Source organism: Trematomus bernacchii, unplaced genomic scaffold, assembly GCF_902827165.1.
Source record: "Trematomus bernacchii unplaced genomic scaffold, fTreBer1.1, whole genome shotgun sequence".
Classification (NCBI taxonomy): domain Eukaryota; kingdom Metazoa; phylum Chordata; class Actinopteri; order Perciformes; family Nototheniidae; genus Trematomus; species Trematomus bernacchii.
The window spans coordinates 3,450,301-3,478,058 of record NW_022987685.1 but is presented as its reverse complement, the minus strand read 5'-3'; the positions used below and the strand labels follow the sequence as shown (position 1 = coordinate 3,478,058).

Here is a 27,758-nt window from a genome sequence, read left to right as displayed (position 1 = left end):
TATAAATACTCAGCATAAACACCATACTTTGTGTCAGTTATATGCTCTCTGCCTGGGACTGTGTAGGAAGGGGGGGAAGGTGAAGGGAACAAGCTGCACTCCTCTCATTATTCTGTCTTCTCCTGGCGGCTGCTTTGCGAGTCAGCTGTCAATCACACCACGGGCATCGAGTCAGCGGGAGTTTAGGACGTACTGCACTCATCCAGTCTGCCAGCAGTCAGGAGATGCACCTCTATGCCTGAAGCCAGCTGCAATTAAAGAAGGCCCGCTGTGTGGGGGGGGGGGCTGAGGCCACCTGAAGGTCAGCGAGAAACCCAATTACCAGCTTGTCATATTCTGTCAGCATGAGTAATTCTTGGAAAGAAAGCAGCTCTGGCTCACCTTTACACCGGCTGCAGAGAGAGGAGATCACAGGAACAAAAACGTTCAATTAGGTGTACAACACTTTTGTTTTATTATTGTTGGGGCAAACTATTAAATGGAAAATAAATCCCCGGGGGTAAGGGTATGCAGTTTCAATTACACAACTCTTAGAATGGCACAACAAGGTTTGGATTAAAGTTATAAAAATAGACCATTTACAAAAAAAACATATCTACAGAGATAGTTCAGTGGCAGTAATGATTTGATAAAATAAATGTACAATAGAAAAAAACAAAAGCATTTCACAGTTTAAAGGCGATGCAGTCTTTGGGTACGGAAACTGTCGCTACACAGTAGTTTCATGTTTCCACAGGCCGGTCTTTATACTGGCTGCACTCTCTGTGGTTAGTAAAGGCACAAGCTGTCCGTTTTCTTTGAGTGTTCCACCGTTCTGAGTGATGAGGTTCAGCCCGTAAGATTTGGGCTGTGTCTCTAGTTCAGTGTCGGGCTGCGGGACAGGGTCAGAGTCTTTACTGGCGTCGGACCCCGCAGCAGCATCAGCAGCGACCTGCTCCGTCTCCACCGTCACCACCGTCCCGTTCCCCAGCGTGCCGCCGCCCCCTCCCTTGTCTGCGTGGCGGGGGCGGCGCGGCAGGCTGGCGCTGTCGCTGCTGTCGTGCTGCTGCTGGCTCTGGTGGCGCTCCCTGTACGCCATGTAGGCCGCGCGGCGACTGTTGCGCGCCGCTACGTCGTAATGATGGTGGCGCCTGTGATTGGCGCTCTGCACGCTGCCCTCCACGCTGGTGGGCACGTCATAGGCGTACTCCCGCAGGACCGTCAGCCGGCTGGCCCTGTGCGCCCGCGCTCTGTTTTTGTGATGCCTGCCCACGTGTCCGTTGGGAAGCGCCACCGGATTGTTGTTGATGTTCATCGGGCGGAACAGCACCTCCAGCGGAGCCACGTGCATTTTTATTTCATTGTCTATAGAATGTTCCGTCAGGCTGTTGTCTAAAACAGCTGCACCGTTGGCGGTCACAGGTGCCGAGGCGGTCTTGCACTGCGCCGCCTCTGCGTGCAGATTGGTCAGCTTGCTGCCGTGGGCGGAGTTACGCACGCTGGGGGCACTTTTATTGGTGTAAGAGGAGTCTGCGCTGCTCTGGCCGCACCGCGTCGACTCCCCGTCTGCTTTGCTCGCTGACCCTGCTGTCGACGTCATGGCTACGCCCGGCTGAGGCAGGAGCACGTCCTCCTGGGCAGAGTAGGCCCGTCTCCCCGAGCAACAGGCCTGGGACCAGTAGCGCCTCATATCCTGTCTGTTGACACAGTGATGGGCCACCATGAAGGCCCCCAGAGCCAGCGCAGCCACCCCGTAGAGGCAGGTGAAGGCCAAGTCGAAGGGGTGCTCCTGCGAGACGGCCATGGCCCCGAACACCCAGAGGGCGGCGTACAGCCCCAGCGCCCCCACCGCCCCCATCAGCTGAGCGGCGAAGGTGTGCTCGTTCTCCAGCGCCGACAGCGGCACCGAGTGTGGAGCGGAGCCCACAGAGGAGGATCCCTCAGGCTGCAGCTGCAGAGTGAGGGGGTGGCAGTGGCTGCTGGGAGCATCGGCCCCCCCCCTCGCTGTGGACTAGAGCCAGGTGCTGCTGCTCGTCCGTCAGCTCCTTGAACTCGTAGCGGCGCTCAGGGTGGCGGCGCAGCTGCAGGAGGATGCTGAGGAAGTACATGCAGTCCACGAAGATGATGAATCCCACGGGGCCGTAAAAAGCCCCGATACTGGGCTCCCAGGCCATCCAGCAACTAGAGAGGAGACGGACAATCAGACATTTCATTCAGGAAGACAATAGGTGTGGCGTTTGATACTCTTTGAGAGTTTTATGTGGAACTTGGTGGAAGGTTGTAGTATGTATTTAATAGTTATTAAATGTTATACAGCACCTCTTAAAAGTCAACTTGCCGACAGTGCTCATTAAAACAATACCACATCTCCTCATCTTAATCTGCCACCATCATTATTTACTTCTCAAACTCTTTGTAAAACTTTTGCGTGGTGTTTTTTACAGCCACTGTCCCATTACATTTAATAACCCAGGCTGGATTTGTCTTAATTGAAAGAAATTAATTAAACTCCAAAGACTTCAGACAGATACGGCTGCAGATTTCTCAATTAGTCATCCACCATCACTAAACATGTAAACAGCTGCTTCTGTAGGAGCGCTGTAAACTTGCAGCAGTTGTTGATGCTTGGATTCACATTACCATTAATAGGCCTCCATAATCAGAACATCAGGGAATAAACTTTTCATACCCTTATAAAAATATCCATTATTTACCAAAGCAACGCAGCCTGGCCGGTCGATAACTAAAGCCAGATCCTCCTGAGGAGAGTGTAAAACATCTCGTGGGCCTGGAGGCTTCATTTGAAACATCGCAGGAGCACAAACATGAAGGATCATTAATTGCTTTTCATACAGGGACTACTTACTATTGGGCATTGGTCCGGCTGCCGTAGTTCTTGATGTTTGCTGCTGCAGTGATTCCACAGACAATGATGGGTATCCCTCCACCGATTAAGTAGAACCTATACGAGAGCACAGAGATTGGTTAGTTAGTCATTGTGTTTGGAGGACGACAGCATTACTGGACAGTCTCTACACTGACACCGTGTGGCAGATTCACCAACAAAAAAAACAGGACCACTTCAGAGCAAGAGAAAATAAACCTGACATATAATTGCACAATAAAATACATTAAGGCTGACATGTGGAGGAGCTTATAAGTAATCTGATAATAAAACCTAGTTGTTAACTTTGTCCACCTATCTGTAATGTCTCGTACCTCAGCATTGGCCGTGGTGGTGGTGGAGGTTCGTCCAGCTCTTCGTAGCGCTTGGCCTTTCGGGTCACCTGTTTGTAAATGTTGCGTGCCGTCACCCCCACCCACAGAGCGGTGGCCAGAGTGGAGTAATGCAGCAAGATCCCAACCTAGCATAAATATAAACATAAGATTTAATGGAGATAAATGCAATTATTCTCCATTGTCAGAATGCAGCTGTAGTTACATTTCCCCAATAAAAGTAAGAATGATGGGCAGTGCGTCAGTATTTTAAAATGGCACGATGATCATTGAGCTATTTCCTATTGAGCGTGTCATTACCAGCCTGAGCTGAAAAATCTATTTGTGAGATATCTGTATGCCAGAGGGGATTACATAAATAAACAAAACGTTCTCTGCTAAAAAATCTTTCATCCAGGTACTTGGTGCAATGAACACTGAATAAGTAATGTGTTTCGAACCATAAGGGATCACCCCCGGACATGGAAACTATCTACTGTACCCTTCGATGCATCTTTTACTGAGTTTCCACAACTTTTTTATGAGCAGAGTGAACTTAGCCAAAGGCACTAGTTCTTTTTTGTGTTAGAGGAGTATACTCACTGCCTGGCACACGCTTGCATAACGCGTCTGATTTATTCCCCCGACAAAGACCCCGTAGGTGAGGCAGATGTGGAAGCAGAGGTTGACCAGCATGTGCCAAAACTTGCGGCTCACACGGACAGACCTGGGGTCAGAGAAACAAAACACAGTTAGCATTTCTTTATTACGGATGTGACACCTGTTCATGTAGACAATATATTTTACAATAACCTGAATATGACAACCAATGAGAAGTTAAAATGCATTCGTCTCGTGCATTGGTAAATGAATAAAATGAAAAAATGGTCGCAGAAAATCTCTCCAAAGCCAAACCCTGCAGGGTTTCAATATAAAAGGACAACCAATTAATGACAGACACACACGATGAGGTCTCACCTGTGATGGTAGATGTAGCTGATGGTAATGGTGAGCAGGCAGATCAGGAGTATGATGGTTGTGGCGTAGATGACAGGGTGCAGGGGCCGGATGCTGGGAGAGAAAAACTCCACACTGCTGAGGTCCTGCATGACAGAGGAGGGGATACATCCTCAGGTTTAGGTAATATTGGCACTCCAAGACACTACAGGTTATATTATAATGCTTAAAAAGACAACTACAAACTGTCCAATGCTGATACACGGACAAAGATTGCTGTCATTGTCATACAACAAAGAGCAACCCACCATCAGCAGGGCGTAGTTTCCCAGAGAGTTGCAGGATATGGTGGTGAAGTTGTCGTGATGATCCAGGATGCGGCAGCCGTCGCTCTGCCACCCTCCCTGCCCCCCCACCAGGCTGAAGTTCCAGCAGGCGGACACGGCGTCTGAGCCGCGGGCAAACCGCCGCAGGGTGATGTTCACGGGAGACCTCAGGACACGCAGGGACATGCCGTCTGATGGGAAACAGGTAATCAGAACTGATGCAAAAAGAACTGATGTCAAGTTGTTGTGTGCTGTGGGAAAAAATGATTTGAATTATAATTTGTCAGATTACTCACCAATCTTGGCCATGATGACGGGGGTGGCCACACTCCTCCTCTTCCCCCCGTCAGCTAGCTGGGAGGAGTTGCTGGTGGAGGGGAAGAACTTGCCGTTGCGGAAGGCCAGGAGGTGGAGCTTGTAGACGGTGTCCTCAGGGTGCCCGGGGAGCGCAGCGGGGGTGAAGAGGGCCTGAGGAAGCTGCAGGGAGGCCTCCACTATGGTGCTCTACAGGGACAACAAACATGAAACGGTTAGATTCTTACTCGGTTGTTATGTTAAACATCAAAGGATTTTATTCTTGATGGAGCTGACCTTGTGCAGGATGCTGGAGAAGGAGCTGGTGGTGTTGCATTTGAAGGTGAGCTGGCGATCCCCCCCCGGCGAGCGCTCCGGGCTCGGCCTCTGGAACAACATGCAGGTCATCCCGTTCCAGTCGGCCGCCCTGACAGCGTGAGCCTCCAGCGCGATGTTGGGGGAGGTCTGGAAGGATAACAACCACAACATTTGACTAAGGATTTTACAACTACATTTTAATAGTGCGACATGACATACAGGTCCTACTTAAATTGCACAATGCAGGCAGTCTTTATTATTGAGTATCTGCCGACCAGATATATATATATATATATACACTTTTCCCTTCAGATTACAGCTGCACAGCATACTGAAGCCAAATAACATTTCATTTAAAGACAGAAAGACAGATAGCCTCTCTTCTTCCTCATTAAACAGAATTTGTAGCTGCCGTTTTGACTACAATGAGACACATAATGACTACAAAGATACAAAGAAACAAACATATGGACATGCAAACGATCACAAAGCAAAGAAAGACATACAACTGTAAAGAGATACAAAAGATAAAGAAAATACATTTAAAAACTACAAAGAGAGACTGATCCAAAGACACAGAGACATGTGTTGCATGTTTTTCAGTTTAGGGGTCTTGCTCATGTATACATCTAAAGCTAAAAGGCAGAGATTAGGACTAACCAGGGAGAAGGCCTGTGCCGTGGCCAGGCGGTAGACGGCGATCTTCTGCAGGCAGGCGATGATGCGAGAACACGCTGAGGCTTCACGCTGAGCCATCCACAGCACTCGCTCATCAGCCAGCATCAGGTTGGAGGCCATGCTGATCATCACCTCACCCAGCTGAGAGAGGGAACATTTTTTTACATGAGGGAATGAACATTGGTTGTTGACGTGAAATGTCATTTATGAGTCATACCATATTCAAATGAGTATTGTCGTCATTTAAAATAGCTCCTGTGCTTAACATGGACCTGCTTTGTAAGGTTGTATTTTTTTAAATGTTTCCTTCAGGAGCAGCTTTTCTAAAAAGACATAAGATTCGAACATGTTCAGCATCTTGTTTGTATCAAACGGCCATAAACACATGCGGTGTTGACTTAGGGGGTGACTTGAGTCGCTAGGTGACGATTAGAAACACATTTTAAGCATAGAAGCGTCAAACTTTGAAACTGCTTTTTAGTGCTCGGAGCGGCTTCACTTTGAAAACTGTTCCTTTTGCCGGCCTACAGCTGTGCCCAAGTCGTGACAACACTTCTCATTAAACATGATAAGAAACAGCTGCTGAGCATTCATCTATTTATCTTTGAACAAGGACAAGCTTCACATTCTGAACATAAGCTCATGAAAAAAAAAAGTTAAGAGCAGCACTCACATCTTTAAACTTCTCGACAAACTTGCCAAACTTCTCGATCATGTCCGCCACGAAGATGATGTCCATCTTGTCGGAGAAGTTGGCGGCCTCGACGGTGTAGACGAGCAGGCGGCGAGCCCGGGCAACCACGTTACTCTCATTCAGAGGCATCTGGACACAAGACACAGAGAGGGAGAGTTCACTATCAAATAACTAATCTTCTCTATTAGGAAAAAAAGGGACAAACAGAAACGATGAGAAACTATTTTAAATATATAAAAAGCATACAAATAAAAACAAACAAATGGACTGGATAGATAGAGAATAGATTAGTTTGCCCTATTCTTGATTCTTAAGATATTCCTTTCTTTAAAGATTTGATTATATTTTAAAGTAAAGCATGTAAACCAGATTCTGAATGTTATGCTTTGTAGATTATTTGAACTGTTTGAATCTAGTGAATTCATTTTGATCAAAACTGAAAATAACAGTTTCTCAGACACAGACCTGGTTGATGACGAACAGAAATCTGGTGACGTCTTTCTGGAACTGGCAGCGGGAGTAGTCCTCCTCCGTCCACAGCCCTTTGTGGTCGCAGTATCTCCACGCTTTCTGCTCCTCACCCGAGCTGCCCGAGTACGTTCCGGCGCTCGACGGCAGTCTGTTGCAGGGCAGGTACGCTCTGATCCCCGCCAGAGTGCGAGGCCACCTGCAGGGAGCAGAGGAAAAACATGGTTCCATCAACCTGTATATGAAGCGTCCCTATGTTTTACTGACATTGTGTAATAAGATCAACAGAATCATGTTCTCATTATGGCTAAAGCCCTGAAGTAATGTCTATGCTTTACCACAAGAGGGCGCCACATAGCTATCTAAAAAAGTTAAACTGCATATTTACCAGTTTAGATGGCATTTTCATTTTAGATTAACTGACAAACACACATTGATGCCTGCGTGTTAAAAGCAACATATTTCTTATTGCAGATGCACTGATTTGAGATTTTTTTTAAACGTCTGACCTTTTCTAAGCATACTCAAAAACATTGTGTTACTTTTTTTGAAAGAAAATTGTAATTAAATTGTATCACTTTTTAATTACTTGACCAGCTTAAACTCAGTAACAATGCCTCTTTTAGAAAACATATCCTCAGATTTTAATGTATCCAACAAACTTAAGTATAAGTCAGTAGCTCTGTTCTGCTTGTTGTATACTCCATGTCGGGGGAAACTCACTTGAACTCTCCCTTGTTGTTGGAGATGCGTTCAGGAGCGCAGTACTCTGCAGAACTCTCCAGCACCACGATGTGGACCGTCCTGGTGGTGTTGCCTCTGCTCGTCCTGACCCGGCATTCCCAGTTCCCAGTGAACCCCGGCTGGATGTTGGAGATGGTCAACGCACTGAGGGGAAACAAGAAATTAGAAATATTTGAGATAACCATTTTGTCCCATTTCCTCGTAAAATGCCAGAGACTACAGACGCTGCCGTACCTGGCGATGAGAGAGCAGTTCTGCACCATGTGCTTCTCGATGAAGATGCCCTGCGCGGCGTCTTGTTTGACCATGCGGCCGTTCTGGTACCACAGCACCTGCATGTCCTCGGCCACGAAGGAGGCCTGGCACTGGAAGGGAAGGCTGTCCCCCTGAAACACCACCTGGCGCTGGGAGGGAGTCAGCTGGAAGGAGGGCAGCTCCAGGGGGGCGTCTGGGGAAACCAGGAGAGAATAAGAGTCAAGTTAGAAAAAGATTGAGGGCTTCATTCATCAAAAGCTAAGTTAGTTGGCTCAAAGTATTTTTTATTCCATTCCCCTTCAGGTTCAATTAGATTTGATTTGTAACATTTGATCCAGTTCCTCTCGATTAATATATACATACATGTGTATATTCAAACAGTAGACTTTGTACATATGTTGATATAAGAATCTCATATTAGGCAGGTGTTTTTTTAGGACACGCCAGGTGGTGCCTCTGTTTTTACTGTGGACATGTTTATAGCCGGCACAAGTATCAGTTTACCATGCAGACCCAGATTGGTGTCCTTGTTTTTTCATTCAATGCTCCAAAGAATATTTCCAATGTGTTTGCTTGTTTTACATTAGTTTAATGTTATCATTAAGTTTTAGTCCCATATACTTAGCGCTAGTTAGATTTGTGTTAGGGCCAGGTTTTATGTCTCTGAAGTTTGAATGGCCATACAGTTTAAAACTTATGGTAGTCAACTTGTGTCCTCTTTCGTGCTTACACAAGCCCAGTTTTAGTTTTAGTTTTAGATGACCATAATAACCCTGCTCTGGACATACTCTCCTTTTAGTGTCAAAAACAAAACAGTGCCTTGAATTCTGGGTAATTTTTCATTTATGTGAGGCCACGGCTCCTGCTAAACCTGTTCCCTGTATTTCATAATCCCTCACCGTGATGAAGGCCTCACAGATAAGACATGAGCAAGTACAAACACTGGCCCGGCCCTTCTCTTATCTCCTGTCACTGCACAAGCCCCCGCTCCCCCAACACCAGCAGCCTCTCTTGATACCAAAATAGAGAAATTAAAGAGGCAGGCCACCGTTTGACACCACAATCTGTGTCACGACTCAACATGACTTATTTCAACATTTCAAAACGTCTGAGACGGGACAAAAGACACATCAGAGAGTGTCCCTGGAATGACTAATGGCTCGGTATCAGAGTGTGCTGCTATTTTAGGATGACATCTTTCAGCTGGGTCAAATCTGTGTGTGTGTGTGTTCGGGTGTGTGTCCCTACCACAGGTGAGCAGCTCGGGCTTGATGGAGGTGATGAGCTGGCCCTGCAGAGACTGAGGGAAGGAGCACTTTGTGTTCTTCACCACCATGTTCCTGTCTTTGATCCAGCGCAGCAGCCACGTCAGGTTGCAGTCACACAGCAGGAACGGCGTCTGGAACTCCCTGTGGACACACACACACACACACACACACACACACACACAGAAACAAGACATGTTAAGTGTTGGGGAACCAACAAATATCAAGTTAAAAGACCAACAGAGTTCTGCCTGATGGAAAACCTCCACCTTGCTGCCATATTTAATGCCTTTAATACTTATTATTTAAGAATTGATTTGTTCATTTTGTATCCGTTATTGATGTTTTGCATGTTCATTTTTTTTTTTTACGTCTGACCCATTTATAATGATTTTCCGAAGAACAATGATTTACAGCATACCCAAAACAAATTCTAACTTTTATTTAGTGGAAAAAAAATAAATGTGTTCCAAACAAATCATTGGCTATTTAAAAGCTTGCATTTTCTCTAAAACTGCTCCAAGAAAAAAAATACTTTCTATCACTCAAACAAATCTCAAAATTAAAAAAAGTCCACCGTTACTGGAAATAAACAAATCCAATCGACATGTTTTACGTTGCCAGAAGGAAACGGGTGCAACATTTCTATTTGGAACACAGCCTGTGTGTTCATTTGACTGGCAAGCAAATGGAAATATGATCAGCTGACATCCAGACAGTTTCAATCAGTGGTTTATTAATGCATCTGTATTCATTTCATACTTACAGTGACTTCAGAGACACCAAGCTGTCAAAGGTCCCCTGAGCCAAGGAGGAAAAGATGTTTCCTGAAAGGTTTCTGCAAGAAAATAGAGATTATTCATCCAGGTTGATGACAAAGACATGGTTATATAAATTCATGTTTTAGCACACACTAATATATTCATAACAATACTGTGGACTTACAGTCTGATCAGATTGGTGAGGCCCTTGAAGATGTCCACGTTGAGACAGCCGATGCTGTTGTTGGACAAGTCCCTGTAGTACACAGAAAACAAAGTTTTTGGTTAATAAGTTCCACTTTTCAGCATAAACACAAGATGACAGCTACACTTGTTTGAAACACCATCTATGAGTAAAAGGCTGGGAATGTTTTCCAACAAGATAAGCCATATGAGAAGAATGGATAAACAGAGAAATAATGGCGTTGCCGAGTTAAAGCGTAGCAGGGTTTTTGAGGGGAGAAAAAAAGTGAAACGGGGACAGGTTGAGGCAAAGAGCCCAAATATCCAGCTGACAGGTTAACAACGTTCAAGGTGATTTCAGATAACGTGTCTGTGTGGGCCTCCGGGGGAAAACTACACATCTGAGGCAGAGGATTAATCGCCTTTGATTAACGTCAAAAGCGTCAGAAAGAAAAGTGTGTGTTTCTCCTTGTGGATGTGATCTGACACGATGTCTCCGGCAAACATCAGATGGAAGTGTCTGAGAATGCCGACGCCTTTTCTGGAGGAATCAAAGGCGAGTCCAGGAGCGAACACGGAAAATACTGATCCTGCCGCTGTGAATTACACTCAATGCGAAGGATCTGCAGAGAGGACATTTTCACTGCAGGCTCCTGGAAACTTTAGCACACCGTTCTCTGAAGCACATATACCTTAAAATGTGAACGTCTGTAAGACAATGCTTATACCAGGGGGTGTCCAAACTACGGCCCGGGGGCCAAATGCTGCCCGTTGTCCATTTCTAATTGGCCCTCAGCAAATTCTTAAAGTATAACGGTATATGGCCCACCACCTGAAAATCGTGTTTGTCTTATATTGTACTTCTTAAACATATATGTGAGCCTATATTACACAGTGGTTTTCATATGTTAATACGCCCACTATTCAAAGACATTCAGTCAATTAGAGCTGAGAACATGTTCTAACAAATCTTTGCTTTATTTCCATAACAAGCTTTAAATAGACCCTTCATATTTCCCCTTATTATAAGAAATCTGAGGCTTCTGTATTAAGGGATGTATATTCAAGTAGAAAGCATCCTTTACCTACATTTGATTGATTTTGCTGAATTATAATTTAACCTATGAGGCAGTATACCTCACCTCTAGTGAGGGGCCCAGCCCTTTGTATGTTTTTCTGTATGTGGCCCTCAGTGAAAACAGTTTGGACACCCCTGGCTTATACAGAACAAGAAGGATAGGTGCTCTTTGTCTTCCCAGAGAGATAACATCTAAAGAAACCAGTCACAGCAACTCAAAGGTTCAAAGTCAGCGCAGCTTCACATATTCTCCTGTGAGTGATCCAATCATTGTGACGAAACAAGAGCCTGGGAGAAGACATTACCTCAGCCCACCAGCTGAACAGTGTCCTGGGGGTGCTGGAGGAATGTGATCCCCACACAAACCTGGAAAATGTCTGTCAGGCATACGCTAACATCCGAGTGTTTCTGTAATTATTGGTGTTGGTGCTTCAGGTACCAGCTGGGGATTTTACTGTGTGAGGTTATTAGTTCCACTTGGAAGGAAAGAGAAAAGGCTTCTTTTACAGGCTTGCCAATTTGTGTGGGCATTGTGTGTCAGGGGAAGGATAAACCAGGGTGGAGGGAGGGAGGGGGGGGGGGAGGGGAGCTGAAGGCAGACTTTCATCTCCCTTTATCACCTGGACTCAACTTCTAGAGTTACAACAAGGGACTGAAGACAAGGGGGAGACTACTGTTATTACTCTCTTTTACCGTATCGGAGTTATTTTCACTCAAATTAAAGATTTAAACATTTCAATTAAAACGCAACATTGTGCAAAAGTTAATATCTGAGTGTTTGGTCTGAAATGTTGAACTTATTATCTCTTTCTTCTACTTCTGCCGCCTTCTCTTTAAACAGCCCTGCTCTTTGAACACATGAGAGGAAAAGCCGCTCCAAATGGCACGTCTTGAATTGAGAAGAAATCTAATTAGGCCACACTGAGGGGGGGTGGGGGGGGGGGGGGGGCAGCCACACAGATGGAGGGAAATCAAACACCGGCTGCAGTCAAAGATACAAAGATAGGGACAAAAGAAACGTGGGGAAGCGTGTGCTTAAAGTAAAGTTAATGATAGGAATGGGGGGAGAAAAATCAATACAGCATATTATTACGATGCTTTTGATATTTTAGCAATGCCATGTATCAATCTTTTATTATATAAACTACTAAATACAAATAACAAATCCAACTTTTTAGTAAGAAAGGGCTTTTTTAGTCCACAAGATGGTGCTAAGTTTTGCTTTTGTTTACGCAATTGGCAGCTCATTGGGAGTCTATTGGCATAATTTGCTGTTTAAAGAAAAGGTCATATATTGCAACATTTATAAATATATGATATCCCAATACTCTCAAAATGTTTAAATGCAAAGATCCTACAGTAATTACATCGTATCATGGAGCCTCTGGAGAATCCCAACCTTAGTAAATGTAACAAAGAAAACCTCCTTTCTGATAATTAGCTCAACTCCCGTTTTCCAAATCTGGCGAGCGCTACTGTGATGTGTAACGGCGGATGCCAAGCTTTGATGTCTGGCTTCAGTGTTGACATTCCCATGGTCCAGCAGCACTACCTCATCCTCTCCTTCACTAGTCTCCTCTTTTCTCCCTCCTTTTCACTCCAGTGAGTGACAACCACCCTTTGAAATTAACTGAGGCGGGCGGAGGGGCCAATTAAACTTTGTTACCCTGAGGCGAAACCAAACTGGAACAAACATCATCCATGTGAGGCTACAGATCACTCTGTGGTGATGAGGAAAGTCTTTATGGAAAGCTTAATATGCAGAAGACATATAGGCAGGCCTGAATATGCAGTGAGGAGGATGGGGGTGGGGGGCTGACCGCCTTCCTGTCTAGCTCTCATTGCTCCACAGCAGCAGCCAGGCTCGGTTTGTGTTGGCAGCCGCCGGGAGCTGTCGGGTGATTCCAATTCATGCTGCACTCTCACTCTCTCTCATGCACACAAACAGAAAGAAAAACACACAACTGAAACACTCTGACCTCCCACTCTTACACACCACGTCCCAGAAGGACAGGGCATATCAGAATCAACGTCACATGACATTCATAGACACACAGCTTTATATATCCGCCTGCTTCTCCTCCTGTGGTGTGTGTGAAAGTACGGAGGGCCTCATGCAGTGGTCCCTGGCAGCGGCCCAGAGGCAACAAGCAAATAGAAAATAGACCGCCGCTGGACCCTGCTCCCTTATGGACACTGGATACACTCCAGTTAGAAAACACACAGCTCTTTGCATTGATGGACACAAAACAACAGCTGCTTTAAACACAATATAGGATTGTGTGAAAGCTGAGAGACGCCAGAATAAATGTAATAATAATAAATACAGCCACACACTTAATTAAACGTTATGATGTAAAGTTTGACTGAATCGGAAGAAAACGGCACAAAATGTAAATGAAAGATGACAAATAATCTGAGGCGTCTCTTCACTCACACTATTCATAAGCCTCTATTCTTACATAGCAAATAATTAAAGCAAGCACTCACTTTAAAAAGCTGGAGTTTCGCTCATTTGGTTGCAATATTAAAAGAACACCTCAGTGAAATCCCAGAGGGGCTAAATGTGTGAATGTAGAGCACAGAAACACTTGCAGAAAAGACACAGCTCCACCACTCACAGTCTTTTGAGTGCCGGCAGTCCGAGGAAAGCTCCAGGCTCAATGCGACTGATCATGTTACTCCGCAGGTCCCTGTGGGGAAAAGAGAACATTTCACGAGTAAATCAAACAGCTGAAAATGTATCTGCTGTTAATATTCAGAGATCTGGAAATTGGCGTTGGGAACTTGTGAGGAGCATTTTTTAAAGACAATTTACGGACATTTGTACCATAAACGATTATTAGAGGAAATGATTGGTATCTCACTGATGAGTAAAACAATCATTATTTGCAACCCTGCAAAAATGTCAGGTTATAGGATGCATGAGACAAGGAAATATGAGCAGGCAGGGGTTCAGTAACATGCAGTCTGATACTTAAATATTCTAAATTACATAAAAACCAGAGACTGACATTTCATGCAAGCATCAACATGGCAACAAGTGAAAGTGCGAAGGAAAGACTTGGATTACTATCTTTACACCAACTCTTGGCAATCCCAGTAATTATAACAGCAACACGACACCTCAAAATAATATGTTTACAGTGGAGAATATCAACTATTTACACATATTTCTTTTTTATACAATCAGACCACCCTCATCTCCACCCTCACCATCACCCTCACCCTCACCCACTGACCCTCCCCAGCTGCATCACTGACGGTGCTCAGCTCTCTGAGGTTCAAAGGCTCGCGGTCACACATTCCTGCAGCCTCACCTGCACAGTCACTCATTACACTCGCCACCTGAAGCAGCACAAAGGCCTCTGGGTAACTCTGCCCGTTTCATGTGGTGGAGCCGTCATCTGAAGGTGGGGAGGTGGCCATAGATAAGTCCCATACAAAAAGCACGCTGCTTGATAAAGCTTTTGATGTGAGCAGGGGGTGTTGAGAGAATAATGAGAAGGCAGGACGGGGATATCAAAAACATCCTTACATGACCTTCAGAGCGAAGGAGAGACCGCCGTGTTCAGTGCAATTATTTAAAGTTCATTTACTTTCATGTACACTTTTGCTTGGAGTTCAAGTTGTTAAGAATCAAAAGGAAAGCAACACACAAACAGCATGAGCTCTGATTTTCAAGTTCAGAAAGTTACTGGCACAAAATAATGATCCCAATCTCGATCATTTTAATAAAGTTAAGTTAACTTAAAATAAAGTTGCGTTGTTTAAAGGTTGCATTAATAAGAAGGACATGTGAATAAATCAGTTTACGAATATACTTTTTCTGTTTGGTAAAATGCTTGTTTTTAAAGCTAAATCAAAAGATATGTTAATACAAGCTTTCTAAAAAAAAATAATAAAAGCCAATTTATCTTGGAAAAAATATTGCCACAATTCATTCAAGAAATGGGACCAAAATAAGCTTTAAAGAAGAAATATGTATCTGCATATCTTGTGTGTTCTTGTTTTCTTTTATACGAAATGTCGAAGGCATCCTAGCCGTTTTGTCTTTCTTTATTTAATATTACAATTATTATTATTTTGTGTGTGAGCTGGTATTGTCATCTCATCATACTACTGTGTACTTAATGTTTATCTGTTGCCTGTACTTCAAATAAAACACAGAGATACACAGTGAAACCTGCAGGTGGTCTTCACATACAGTCAAACTAGCCACACACACTGCAGCTCTGATATTGAAACACTTGTGGATGAAATATGTGGAGTTAGAGCAAACCAGCCTGTGCTTAATCATCCATAACAGAAGTAGAGATTCCAGAGAGCGCCGACCACACATGACCTGGCACCTTTTTAAAGCTATGGGCCAGGGAAACATGCAGCCAGGTTTTATCAGTGGGCTCAAAGTGAAATAGCTGGCAGAATGTTTCAGAAATGTTCCTCAACCAAAGGGCGGTTTCACAGCTGCTCACATTTCTACGGGCACACAAGCAATCTTTCAAAGGAGCTTTTCAGGATAAAACTAAAACACATGTGACAGAGTAAAGATGAATGGGCATTATGTTTGTTTTGGCATCATTTCTGGTGGAGGGTTATGGAGAACCTATGGAGGTTTCCAGTTGCAAAAAGTGGCAGATGGTTATAGGTTAACAATTATATATATAACAAATAAAAATCTCCCAGTCTACTGTACCAACTCACCACAAAATCAAAGCACATTTCCAAATGGGCGTTATTTGAATACTGACAACATATTAAAAATCGAAATATTTACTTTCATGCCTTTAAATATATTATAACTTAAAGGGGACCTATCATGCACCTATATTTGTACGTCTTTTATACATGAATGTGTCCCCGGTGTTCCAGGGAACTCACCAAGTGTCAGAAAACACAACCCTCTCTTTTCCTCCATACCCAAATCTCTAAAAACGGGGCTGCAACGGATCGGATACAGACTGATCCAGATTTGAACATTTCTCTGATGTCAGGACGGAGGAGCTGACCTATCAGGGGAATGAGAGGTTGCCGTGGCATGGTAACAGCATGGTAACACGACGCTCGTAACTCGGCCCCCTCCTTTGCAGGGGGGCGTGGTCAGCTGCAGCGCATGCAAAGACAGGGTGGAGGAGAGCAAAATAGAGCGAAATGAGGCATGGCTAAAATGCATGATCTCTTTGGTATTTTGAAAAAGAAAACGTAGAAATATACCTTATATAGGTATGGCCCTACAATATATCATTTAAATATAGCATGATAGGTCCACTTTAATATAGTCAAATGTTAACAGGTTTACAACTGCCTAAAAAACACACCAGTTCTCCCATCACCCAAAGATTGATTAAATAATGACTTTTAACCTGGTTCCTATTCTTTAAAACTGTATTATATGACTTCAATTGTCATTTGTTTAAATAATATTGCATTTTAAACACAGTCTTGCTTTATTAACACTGATTGAACAAGTCAAGCTTTGTTAACAGTGTCCTCCCTACAGATGTGAACTAACTAAAAGCAGAATTGCAGTATCCATTTCAAACTATCTTTATATTTATGCGCAACATGCTACCATACTTCCTTCCACAAGTCATGAATAAACAACTCTTCAGGAAACAGGGCACACTGGAGCCGTTCTCCTGCTCTGTTTTCCACAATGAGCATTCCTCCACAGCAGCGGATTAAGAGGGGAATTAGCATGTGACGGTCGCCTAGCCTGGCTGCTATTTCTATGAGCAGAGTAATAATGGGGATTCTGTGTGGCTTATTTCCAAGCAGGGGCACCTTTTGGCCCCCGACAAAACACAGCGGTCTCCACAGTTACTTTGCAATTTCACGCAGAGTGCCGGAGAGGCAAAATCAATTCTCTCCCCTCTCTGGACTCAAAGCCGGCTGCATACAGGAGGGCCAAATGAGGGAGAGTTTCTTTGTGGAATAAGGAGGGGGAAAAGCTGGAGGAAGAAGGGGTGGGAGGCAAGATGGAGAGCCTCAGCTCATTGAGGAGGAAAGGGGAGTGTGATTGAAGGAGGGAGGGAGAAGCTTCTGGATTCAGTGTGTTTGGGATTCGTACTGCAGACACCTCTGGCCTCGGCTTGGCTTCATTACAATGACAAAAGCCGGACAGCCATCAAGTGATCTCGCCTCATTGGCTGAGGGCGGGGTCTCTGACACAAAAGGAAGCTGCTCTTTGGAGGTAAACTTGTCTGTGGAATGATGCAACGGCCGAGTTTACAACCAAATCCACTGGCCATTCACAGAAAGAACACACATAGGTGCCTGAAGGGCTTACTGAGTGGAGAGGGATCAAAGCAGGGTTTTTTTCTGACACGAACACACAGCCTCATGTTAATCTAGTCTGTCTGAGCTCTAAAAACATTCGATTCAGTGGGGGATTGTCTGCAGCAAATATATAAACAAGCTATGCAGATGGATGGATTATTAAACTTTAGTCATTCAAATTCAATTAAATGAAGACCACCATATAAAAGAGTTGGGTCCAGAAAAACAGGACGTTATGTAAAGAAGAAAATTCATCGGTATCGGTGATTAACTATATTTGCAAATACGATGATTGGGAGCATATTTAAACCTAAATCTTTTTTCTGAAATGATACAAAGGCTAAATGTGGCTGATATAATCTCATACCCTTGTATATTTCAGGTCTTTTCAACCATAGAGAGTAGAACAGGGGGGAACATGCTCTTAGAATTCCATATCAATGCAGTCATGTGTTAGTGTAGCCTTGGGTAAAAGCAGGGCCATTAATGGTCTGGTTATTTTATCTGCATGAAGCCATTCCACAGTGATAAATCACACACAGCCCATATGTGCAGGCCCACAGCCATTTTCATGAGATCTCTGTAGGAAGGAAACACCAGTAATGACATTCCTATCTCCGAAAAACAGGGTCACATGACATGGAGGACAGCTTTCCGCTGTTCAAGGGACAGAAAGGACTATGCTAATAAAAGTCTTTATCTAGAAAAATAAAAGGTTTTCCTTCCAGATATATTACAGGGGTCTGGAAGTCTGAAGTCTTGTCTTATCTCATGTTTGGAATGACACTTGGGAATTTGGTATAACAGAAACATGTCTCCTAACTGCAGTTTACAAAAAAATTGTATCTTAGTACAGGATTTAGCAAATGTTTTCATCCATGTTAGCAAGCAAGCTAGCTAGGCAAGAGCTGTTGATAATGTAGAAATTGATATCCATTTTATTTTTGTTGCAAATTGTACTACTACTACTAATCTCGTATGTTTATATACATTTATTTTTTGTGTGGACATTTTATCTTTTTAGTTCATTTTTTAAATTTGAGCAACTGTCATGAAACCTTATTTTACCCCCGAGAATAAATAACGTATTCTGATCATGGCTTGCTCGTCTAAAGTTGCCTATATGTACATTTTAAACAGAGATGCAAGAAAGACAGAACGAGTGCCAAATCTAACTTACAGTCATACATTTAAGATAGGGAGTCTGACATAGAATATGACACAACCATGATTTTAGAAATAGCATCTGTAATAGGAAGACAGTCCTTTTGGGAACTTGAGTTAATAAGTAGCAAGGACATTTATTCTGTAATGAGGCCCTGATACTTTACACCCTGTGTTAGAAGACTAGTATAAATGTATCCTATATGTTACTCCTCTATTAGAAAGTGGCCCCGTCCCCAGAATAACCAGCAGCTGTGTGTTGATAGTGTGTCACCAGGCAGACAACAGCCATCACTCGGGGCTGCTCCTATAATTAGCCTTTTCTAGTTCCATCTCCAATCTTCCTCCATACACTGATAGTCTTCACCGAGGCTAAGTGCTGTGCGGCTGCCTTCTCATTCTCTATGACCTGCATGTTCCACTGGCATGAGGCCACTGTGTGTTTTATAAACCTCTTTACTCCACAAGCCCGAGCTTGACTTCAACCCTAATATCGGCTGTGAGCGATGGAAAACATCACTTATTAAAGCGAAGGCTATTATTTGACTAAATCCTAAGTCAACAATGTCAAAAGCTGAGGCACCACAAACTGGAAAACAATACATTTATGGTTTTTATACTTACAATTTCTCCAATGTGGACAATCCAAAGAAGGATCCATTTCGGAGTTCTTGAATCTTGTTGTTGTTCAGAATTCTGTGGAGAGAAAAATATGTTCAAACTCAAAGAAGAGAAAACAATACATGTGAATGAAGTTATTACGTATTACGTCCATTCTGTTGTCTTTTATATCATATCTTTGATCCGATAATTTTAATTTTGCAAAATAACACTGTATTATTGTTTAAAACATTTTAATTGTACTGTATTTTGTGTTTCCGCCTGTTGCTTGCAAAATAAGAGGTAACCTGAGGCAACCCTTCAAAACATGCAACAAGTACACATCCTGTTATCGAACAAAATCAGTCATTGTTTTAATCGTTATCACTGCAAAACATCAAGTACAAGTGTGAGTTCTTGATTGCTTTCTTCCTGGGTAATAAACCTAGATTTTATGATCCGGTTTATTCAGCACAAACTGATTTGCTGCATACCAAGCTGCAAAGTAAAAGCTCCACTTTCTGTGCCCGAGTTTCCCGAGAGTTGCCGGCTTTCTCCACAAACTACTCCCAGAGGATTTGGAGAATCAATAGCACTGTTAAGTCCCTGCAGAAACCCAGTGCAGCGACTTGTGGTTAGCGTATGTTTCTGGCCAGCTGGGAGGGGATGTGGTAGGTGACATACATGCTAGCTGCACCCACAACCCGGGGCCATATTGGAGTCATTACGGGGTGTTGAGGGGTTGTTTTATTACAGGGTTGGACAGCGCAGGCTCATTGGAGATTTGCAGCTTGGCTCGCTGCCCCTCTGAGAGAGTGTGCACACAAACGGTTCCTGTGTTTCCCCGCCCGGTGCTCTGCAGGCTTCCTCAATGCCGAAATGGCAGATGTTAAAAACACGGGCGTTGTACAAGGCTGCAAATTCTATCACTGCCTGTGTACACATGATCTGATGATATAGGCAGAGACGCTGGGCCTCCCAAGATTAAGGTTACAGAAGTCTCATTTATATTGAAGAATAGTTTGCATACCAATGGGATGCTTTTACCAGGAGGCCTGTGTGAAAAATAAGGAATGTGGCACTCCACATAATATAAGGAGAGCACGGAAACCTCTCGCACAACATAAACTGCAGTTCAGGGAAGCTTATAATGAGTGTTGGCAACTGATGTACGAGACAAATTAACATAGTGACTCTTTCAGTTGAATTTGAATGTATTTATGCAGTCTAATCTCATGTTTTCCTTTACGGTATGTGCGGCATTCAAAACTCTCTATGGTTTGACCCTTTATGCTCAGAAAACGTAACGATGAAATTATACTGCAGTATAATTACATTGCAAACCTACAGTTTAAGGATCTGAAAGAGATGAAGCAACTTCCAAGTGCCGCAAAACAGAAATGACCTGAGGCAGATAACCCCCTTTGCATCATATCTGTAATCTTTAGCCTGACAATCCCTCTTTTTATACGACACCATAAGACAATTTTCAGAGGTACAAAGAGGACAAGAAAACAGCTACATTATAACAACTTGGTGATAGGAATTCATCAAGACATTTGACAAAAATAAGCCTTTACCTAAAGTGACTGTACGTTTTTGGACGTTACAAACAGCACAAACATGGAAAGTTATATAATTAGGTTTACAGAACACATTATGATCTTTAAACAACATGTCTTGGGAATGGTTGGGGAGTCTGGCTGCATAAATACACATTTCAAGCCTTGTGACTCTACAGGTCGTCAAAATATAGCTGTGACAGAAAGTTCTCCAGAGAGTCATGAGCTCTCCTTCAATCCCTGCCTTCTTTCCGGCTCTCCCCTCCCTCTCTCCCTCCCTCCCACACTAGCTGTTGTCCCTCCCTCTTCCTCCTGACAGGAGTGTGACCTCAATAAATTGCTTGGCATGCAAAATTGAGTTTTTTCACAGAAAGAAATATTGCAGCCGACTATACAAGCAATATACATAACAAAGTGTCAAAATGGTATGGATTGCGGTCATTTAACAACTCTACCCCGCCCTCAGGACGTGTATCCAGCCATCTGCTTCCTTTCACTGTCTCTGGACGTCAGCCTGAAGTCTCAGACTGAAGAACTGTAAAAGGAATTTCTTCAGACTAGGCCTCGAACCCTGGAGGAGTCTCTTATCTTGATGCATAGATAAGACCTGCTAAAGCACCGGCCAGGAACAAGCTGCAAGGGGATCCTACCAAACCTCACGTCCTGTCTCCTGATACAGAAGCTATAAATCCCAACAACATTTATTGTAAAGCTGTGTCCAGAAACCCAAATATTTATTTTGAGTAATAGAGACATATTAATAAAGCCGTTGGCCTAAATCTCATCTTTCCTTCCAATGAGTAAATATGTTTCTTTTTCACTTCAGAAAAAACACTAAGTAGGAGGAAAAATGGCCAGCCATAACACCAACTCCTCACAGGCGCACAGCACTTTAGAGACAAATCCAACTGGTGCTCTCTCAACACGTTCTTTATGCATAGGGAGGCTTTTAGACAAAGAACTCCCAAGCGGAGAGCTGTAACCCTTCAACAGGTTTTCAAATAAGTTTCAGATTGAGCTCATAAAACCCCTTCTAGAGTGACCTCCTCTGTGGTGGATGGAAAAGTGGGCCTCAGTTCAGGTGGAAAAAGAGTCCACTGGCTGAGGTGCTGCAACTCGCCAAAGTCATTCCTGTGGTTATCCAACACTTTCTTGTTCCATTAATAATCCAAAGATTCTGCTGCGGTATTTGGATTTATTTTGAGAATGTGCACCAACTCTGTAGTGGATGTTTGTATTCCATGTATAAAAGCTAATATTAAGTTCTTTAAAAGAGATTCATTTGCGTGGCGCAAGGTAAAAAAGGTAACTTGTCATACAAGCTGTTATTGCCCCTTCATTCCTGTAGGCTTTGCAATATCCTCTTTCAACGAGCCAATAGAGCACACTCTGGCTGAATAGAACAATGATCCACCATGCAAACAGCAGGATAAAAGCAGATGAGCAGCAGACTTAACACAGTCAGGCGAGGAGGCATTACACAGCCTTACCTCATGTCTCCGCACTAAATTCAAATGTTTGTCCGGGATTATATGAGTCTTGACTCGACCTGGCAAAGTCAAATCTCCACAAGTCTGCCAAATGTAAGGCTGTGGACTGACTAAATGTGCGGGCCACTACTACGAAAATACAGGAACATTCCTTTAGGGCAATGCAAAAAACTAAAACAAATCCTCTGAGGACAGGTATGACCGCTGGCGTCTAGTTACACAAAGCACCGAGGACTCCCCGAATGACGTACTGGCTTTTAATGGTGAAGTAAACAACCACAGGAGGAGATGATTGACGAAAGGAATGATCATGCATTCCTAACCGTTGCGTCTTAAGATCTGAAATCCAAAAGGAAACCAGGTGGGAACATGTAACCCTAAATGCCAGTTGGCTGGGAAACAGGACCGTATACTTCACTACAAAGTGTCATCACATTGTGCACGCTTTTCCCTGCACAAGAGAGGAAATCCCTGCTTTCTTCCTGACAATAATCCCGTGCTGCTCTGTAGAAGCTAAACCAGGTGCGCTTATTTGCACTGTCCAACCCAGGTGCTCATGTGAAAAGGATCCTGATTACACTAAACAAGACCTGTAAAGACATATGAGCTGGGTGAGTGCAGAAAGCTTAAATATAGTCAGTTCCCGTCTGCACCGCATGTGTGTAGGCTGAAACTTAAATCAGATAAACAGAAATAAACACTCATGTACACACCCATATAGACGGCTCCTGATTTATACCTCCATGTGAGGCAAAGGTTAAATTCGAGCCCTCGTATTTTAGCCGAGGCCTGCACACTAACATGAGAGGACAGGCCAGCTGTAAACACATTTGTGTCATTTCCTCTCGGATTACTTTGGCATGCGGTATCATTTGGAGAGCACGAATGTGGGGAATGCATCACTCATTTTCCTCTACAGAGAAGAATTCAGAGCAGAGCTGTACGGAATATCTACATGTTATCTATCTAAGGGATAAGTTGTACCAGCAATCATTCACGTGTGGTAAAACCATAGCTACTTAACTGTGCTCATGTACAGATTGTTAAATAAAGAACACGGTAAGACTCATCATGTGAGAGCAGTGGTTCAATAAGTTCACTAAAGACTAGAGTAGTGTGCTTCAAATCTCTTTTTTCTTCCTCTGTAAAGCCCGATTAAAATATATATTCAGTAGATTCCAAACCCCTGAAGAGTAAAACCTTACATCTTAAGTACAAAGGGGGGTGGGGGTTGATGAATTGAAAGGGTCTCTAATCACACCTAGCTTATACGGCCGTTTCTCGTAAGGCCTTTAATCAACACTCGCAACTAGGCGTGTCAACACACAAATTGAAAAAGAACATTTTAACAAGGCAACTACGGTATACTGCTACCACTCAACACATTAGGGAAATACCATGATACCTAAACTGAGGAGTAAAGTTCAGAAGTAGTATTTTTTTTTTGTATAGTGATTTTAAAATGTAAATGAAGTAGTAGAAGTAAAAAAAAATATGAATTAAAACTCCAAGCATTTGAGCAGTCTGTTGTAGGGATGTTCGTAGCGACAAATTTCTCTGAGTTTAAAATTAGACCAGTCGAGAAGACAAGACCAGAAGAAAACCGGATTTAGTGAATTCACAGCGAGGATTTCATGCGTTAACACTAAGTGAGCAAAACTAAACGGTGAGGTCTGCTAAGGCTTAACAAAATGGTCTGTCATTTTCAAACTTGAGAAAAGTCTCTGACAGCAGCTGAGACCTTCAGATCATTGCAGTTCAGACCAGCTGTGCATCAGCCACGGTCAACTCCACCAAAAGACACTGTGTGTGTGTGTGTGTGTGTGTGTGTGTGTGTGTGTGTGTGTGTGTGTGTGTGTAGGGTTGTAAAAAAGGACCACCACACCTACTGAGAGGGACGATCTTAAAGGCCATAAATTACCACCCAAAAACTGTGCAGTCAACATAAAAAGACGTTTCATTGTTGCTCGTGCCTACAGGGATTTGTGAGGAAGACAGTTCTGTTGTTTTCCTACAATTAATGAAAACAAATGTCCAGAAGTTTAAATGAAAAGACAGAAAGGAATTCCTGGAAGTTGCTTTCTGTCCGGGCTTTTTAATTACATCTTTCTTGTTCTTTGGAGGCCACATCACAGCGCTTTAGCTCGATGCTAAATCATGAGGATCATCATCACGGTCACAACTAAATTACGTTAAAGCACGTCACTGCTAAAAGAGATCAGAATAGTTCAGATTCTATAAATATCTAAAAAGGGCATACTAAAGTTATTCCAGACTGTCAAGAGGAAGGTAATGGGGAATGTAATCAAATGTAAGAGCTACCAACAATTAGATCCCTTTTTTCATATTTTAGCCAATTCAGTGGAAGAAAGTTCTTACAGTCTAGGCAGCTAATGGTCCCATTCATTTAAGAATTGTATGGTTATTCATTTTAAAGAGACTTGCTTGAGCCAGACCTTCAAAGATCTCTTGATAACAGTCAGTGTGAAGTGTGTTGCATTTATGTGTTGGTGGGAAACTGCCAAAGCTAAGATTTTAGTCAGCTCCTGAATAGAGAGGCATTACAACAGGAACAAGCTATGAAATAAACTCCTAATGGCTGATTAATACTCTTCTTTATAAAAGCAAAGACTGAGTATACTGAACTCAGAGAGAGAATTTGTTTTACAGGGAACATTAGTCCTAAAGAGAGGTATATAGTCTGTTTTACTGACAGGTCTAAACACTTAGTTGAGTGGCTGCCAGCTGTTCAGCTCCACCCCACTCGGCTAATGTGGATTTTTATGTTGGCTCCAGTTACTGATAAGATGACTGTAAATGTAACCCTTAAAGTTTAATAATGTCCCCTGCTGAGACATCAGATACATGGTATTCCTCCAAATCAACGTGTCTGGGTTTTAATGCCACAATGGTGTAATCATGACAAGAAACAATATTTATCTTGTGGGTTATCCAACTTAAGCAAGTCTCTCTGATTGTATTGAATACTGAAAACCATTTTGTCTGGAAAGCAGATTTGAACCTGTTGCTTTGAAAAGTGCTTCAAAGTAATACACATGTGGTTTGTGGTAAACGGGTGAAAACATGCAAGCTCACTTAACTTAGCAGCCAATCCTCTCCCTTTCCTTCCCCGGAGTCCATTATTTGCTTTTCTACTCTTGCACCCTGCCCTGGTATTCTCAGATTTCCCATGGCTCACCACCACAAAGCACAGCTTTGAATTTGTGTCTTTTTTGGTTGGTTTGTAGAGGGTAGTTATTCTGTTATTATTCTTCAGTTTGGTCAGAAAATCCCACAAAAGGCCCATTACAATTACTCCAAGTCCATATAATGTCCTTAAATGTGATATAAAAAAAGCAGGAAAAGGAGGAAATCTCCATTTTGAGGGGCTGAAAGCAGCATTTGTGCATGCTTTGGCAGCTCAAAAATCGTTAAAACACCATGATACTGAGGTGTGCTGTCAACAAAGTACTACAGTCTAAATCTAACCCCAGCCGAGAGTGTGTATTTCAGCCAAGTGGAAAAAAACGCAAGGATTAACTCAAAAGCTAATGAGCTCTGGTCTCTATTAAAATGCCTAGGAGGTAGAACATAAGTGTCTTGTGTGAGCACTAAATATCTTCCAGCCTGTGAGAGAATCAGTACAGGAAGACAGGCGGTTACTGTTACATAGGGTTTACATTTACACCATCACAGTATGCAGCTGTGAGAGAATGATCTATGGCTGACAAGGAGCAGACACAAATATAATGAGTGTATGTGTCAAGCCATATTAAATCATGTTTTCCTTACTTTAACTAAAGAGATAGATGATAAGGAAGTTAGTTATACACACATGTAGCTAATAAGACCACTATGTAGTTTTAGTATAATCACAAATACATGTGCAAATTCCTGTAGAGACACCAAATGAACTTGTTTGAAGACACCATATTTGGGGAACAACTAACAGCCAGTCTACCTACAAGGGATTCACATTTTCATGGCCAACAACAACATTTAACATGGACTTTTGTGAATACGACATTAACATCTTTGAATCTTGTCTGTTTTTGACTCACTCGTAGCCCAACCTACATCATAGGTATAGGTAATGATTTAATGTGTTTTCTGTCTACTAATAAGTTGTTTTGGTTTACTGATTTTTGTAATGCTTTCTTCATGCACATTACAAGTAAACACAAGATTATGGTGGTGACTTTGCCTGATTATTTGTTTAGTGCGAGTGGTTTAGTTACTTTTCTGTGAATGCATTTCTCCTCTGTCTCTTTTTGGAGTTAAATATGGTTCTCAATTTTAACACACCAAAAGAGAAGGATAGCAACACAGATGTGTTCTTTTGCAAATGTATAAAACATATAGAGAAAAGAATAATGCAACAAGGACCTAAATACCTTTAAAATAGTTCTAATACATATGTTTGGCACTTTTTTGCAACCTCATACCTCCAAATATGTTTGTATATTCAACATTTTACACCAAAGCAAAAAACCTACCTGGTCATAAACCTGATTCTGGCTGTTTTACCTTAGTAATAAACCTTGCAGACATTAGTTCAGTGTGAAACAGTTACAGGGTGCAGAATAATGTGTTTTAACCGTGTGAAATGGATGCAAACTCACAGGGTGACGGTCCTGTTGGGGAAGGAGTCCGGGGGGAGCACCTGATGGAGCTCCATGTTGCTGCACACCACTTTCCGGTCGGACGACAGGCTCTTCCCCCCGCTTTTGGAGCGCTCTTCATATGATTTGCAATCAGATGATACCGCCGAACCTCCACAGCCTCCACCGAGCAGCAAAATCACAAACAACCGCAATACATCCACCTTCATGTTCACACAGAGAACCACCGCAGCATGGGCACAGGAAATGTTTCGCTGCTAAACGCGGAGCTGAGCTTTGTTAAGATAAAACAGAGAGTATCTTGTTTGGCTCCAGACAGCCTTCCTCCTCCATTTCTCTCTCTGTGTCCTTCTTTGTTTTTCCACAAGACTCATTTACAATTCCTCTTCCATCCCGGTGTTATTCCCATTTCCTGGAACTGTGCGAATCCGTGTATTTTAAGCGGAGTGTGCTCGCTGGTTACTAAATAACTTGTGCAGTAGTTGAGAGGGTTTCTTTGTTGCACATAGCGTGGGTCCGGGTGTCTTTTCCACGGGAGGGCGGCAGGAGTACTCCCAGGTTATCCGCACTAACTTCAGGAAACAAAGCCAGACTTCTCTTAAACCCACACTTTAACTTCCAAGTTTTTTTTTACTTTACATAAATCCAAACAAAAGCGATACACTTTCCCTCTCTCTTCTTTTCCCACAGGAACTTACTCAGGAACGGAAAAAAAAACACAAAAACAACAACTTCTCCGCTTAAAATGTGCAGCAAAAGCGGGAAAAAACAAAGTAAAAATAGCTTTACGTCGCTTTAAATAAGAATATCCTCAGTTGTTGTGTT

General features: G+C 43.0%; 1 protein-coding gene across 1 annotated transcript; it reads right to left on the bottom strand.

Moving 5' to 3' along the window:
• Positions 1 to 418: 418 nt before the first annotated feature.
• On the bottom strand, positions 419 to 27,142 carry adgra3 (adhesion G protein-coupled receptor A3). Its single transcript, XM_034136636.1, is given in 20 exon segments — positions 419 to 1,978; positions 1,980 to 2,160; positions 2,846 to 2,941; positions 3,199 to 3,344; positions 3,799 to 3,922; positions 4,174 to 4,298; positions 4,461 to 4,669; positions 4,775 to 4,982; positions 5,070 to 5,237; positions 5,751 to 5,909; positions 6,442 to 6,591; positions 6,928 to 7,129; positions 7,654 to 7,818; positions 7,909 to 8,122; positions 9,178 to 9,338; positions 9,961 to 10,032; positions 10,140 to 10,211; positions 13,838 to 13,909; positions 19,284 to 19,355; positions 26,934 to 27,142. Coding segments are annotated over 20 exon segments (4,074 nt in total). The 3' UTR covers positions 419 to 709.
• Positions 27,143 to 27,758: the final 616 nt, after the last annotated feature.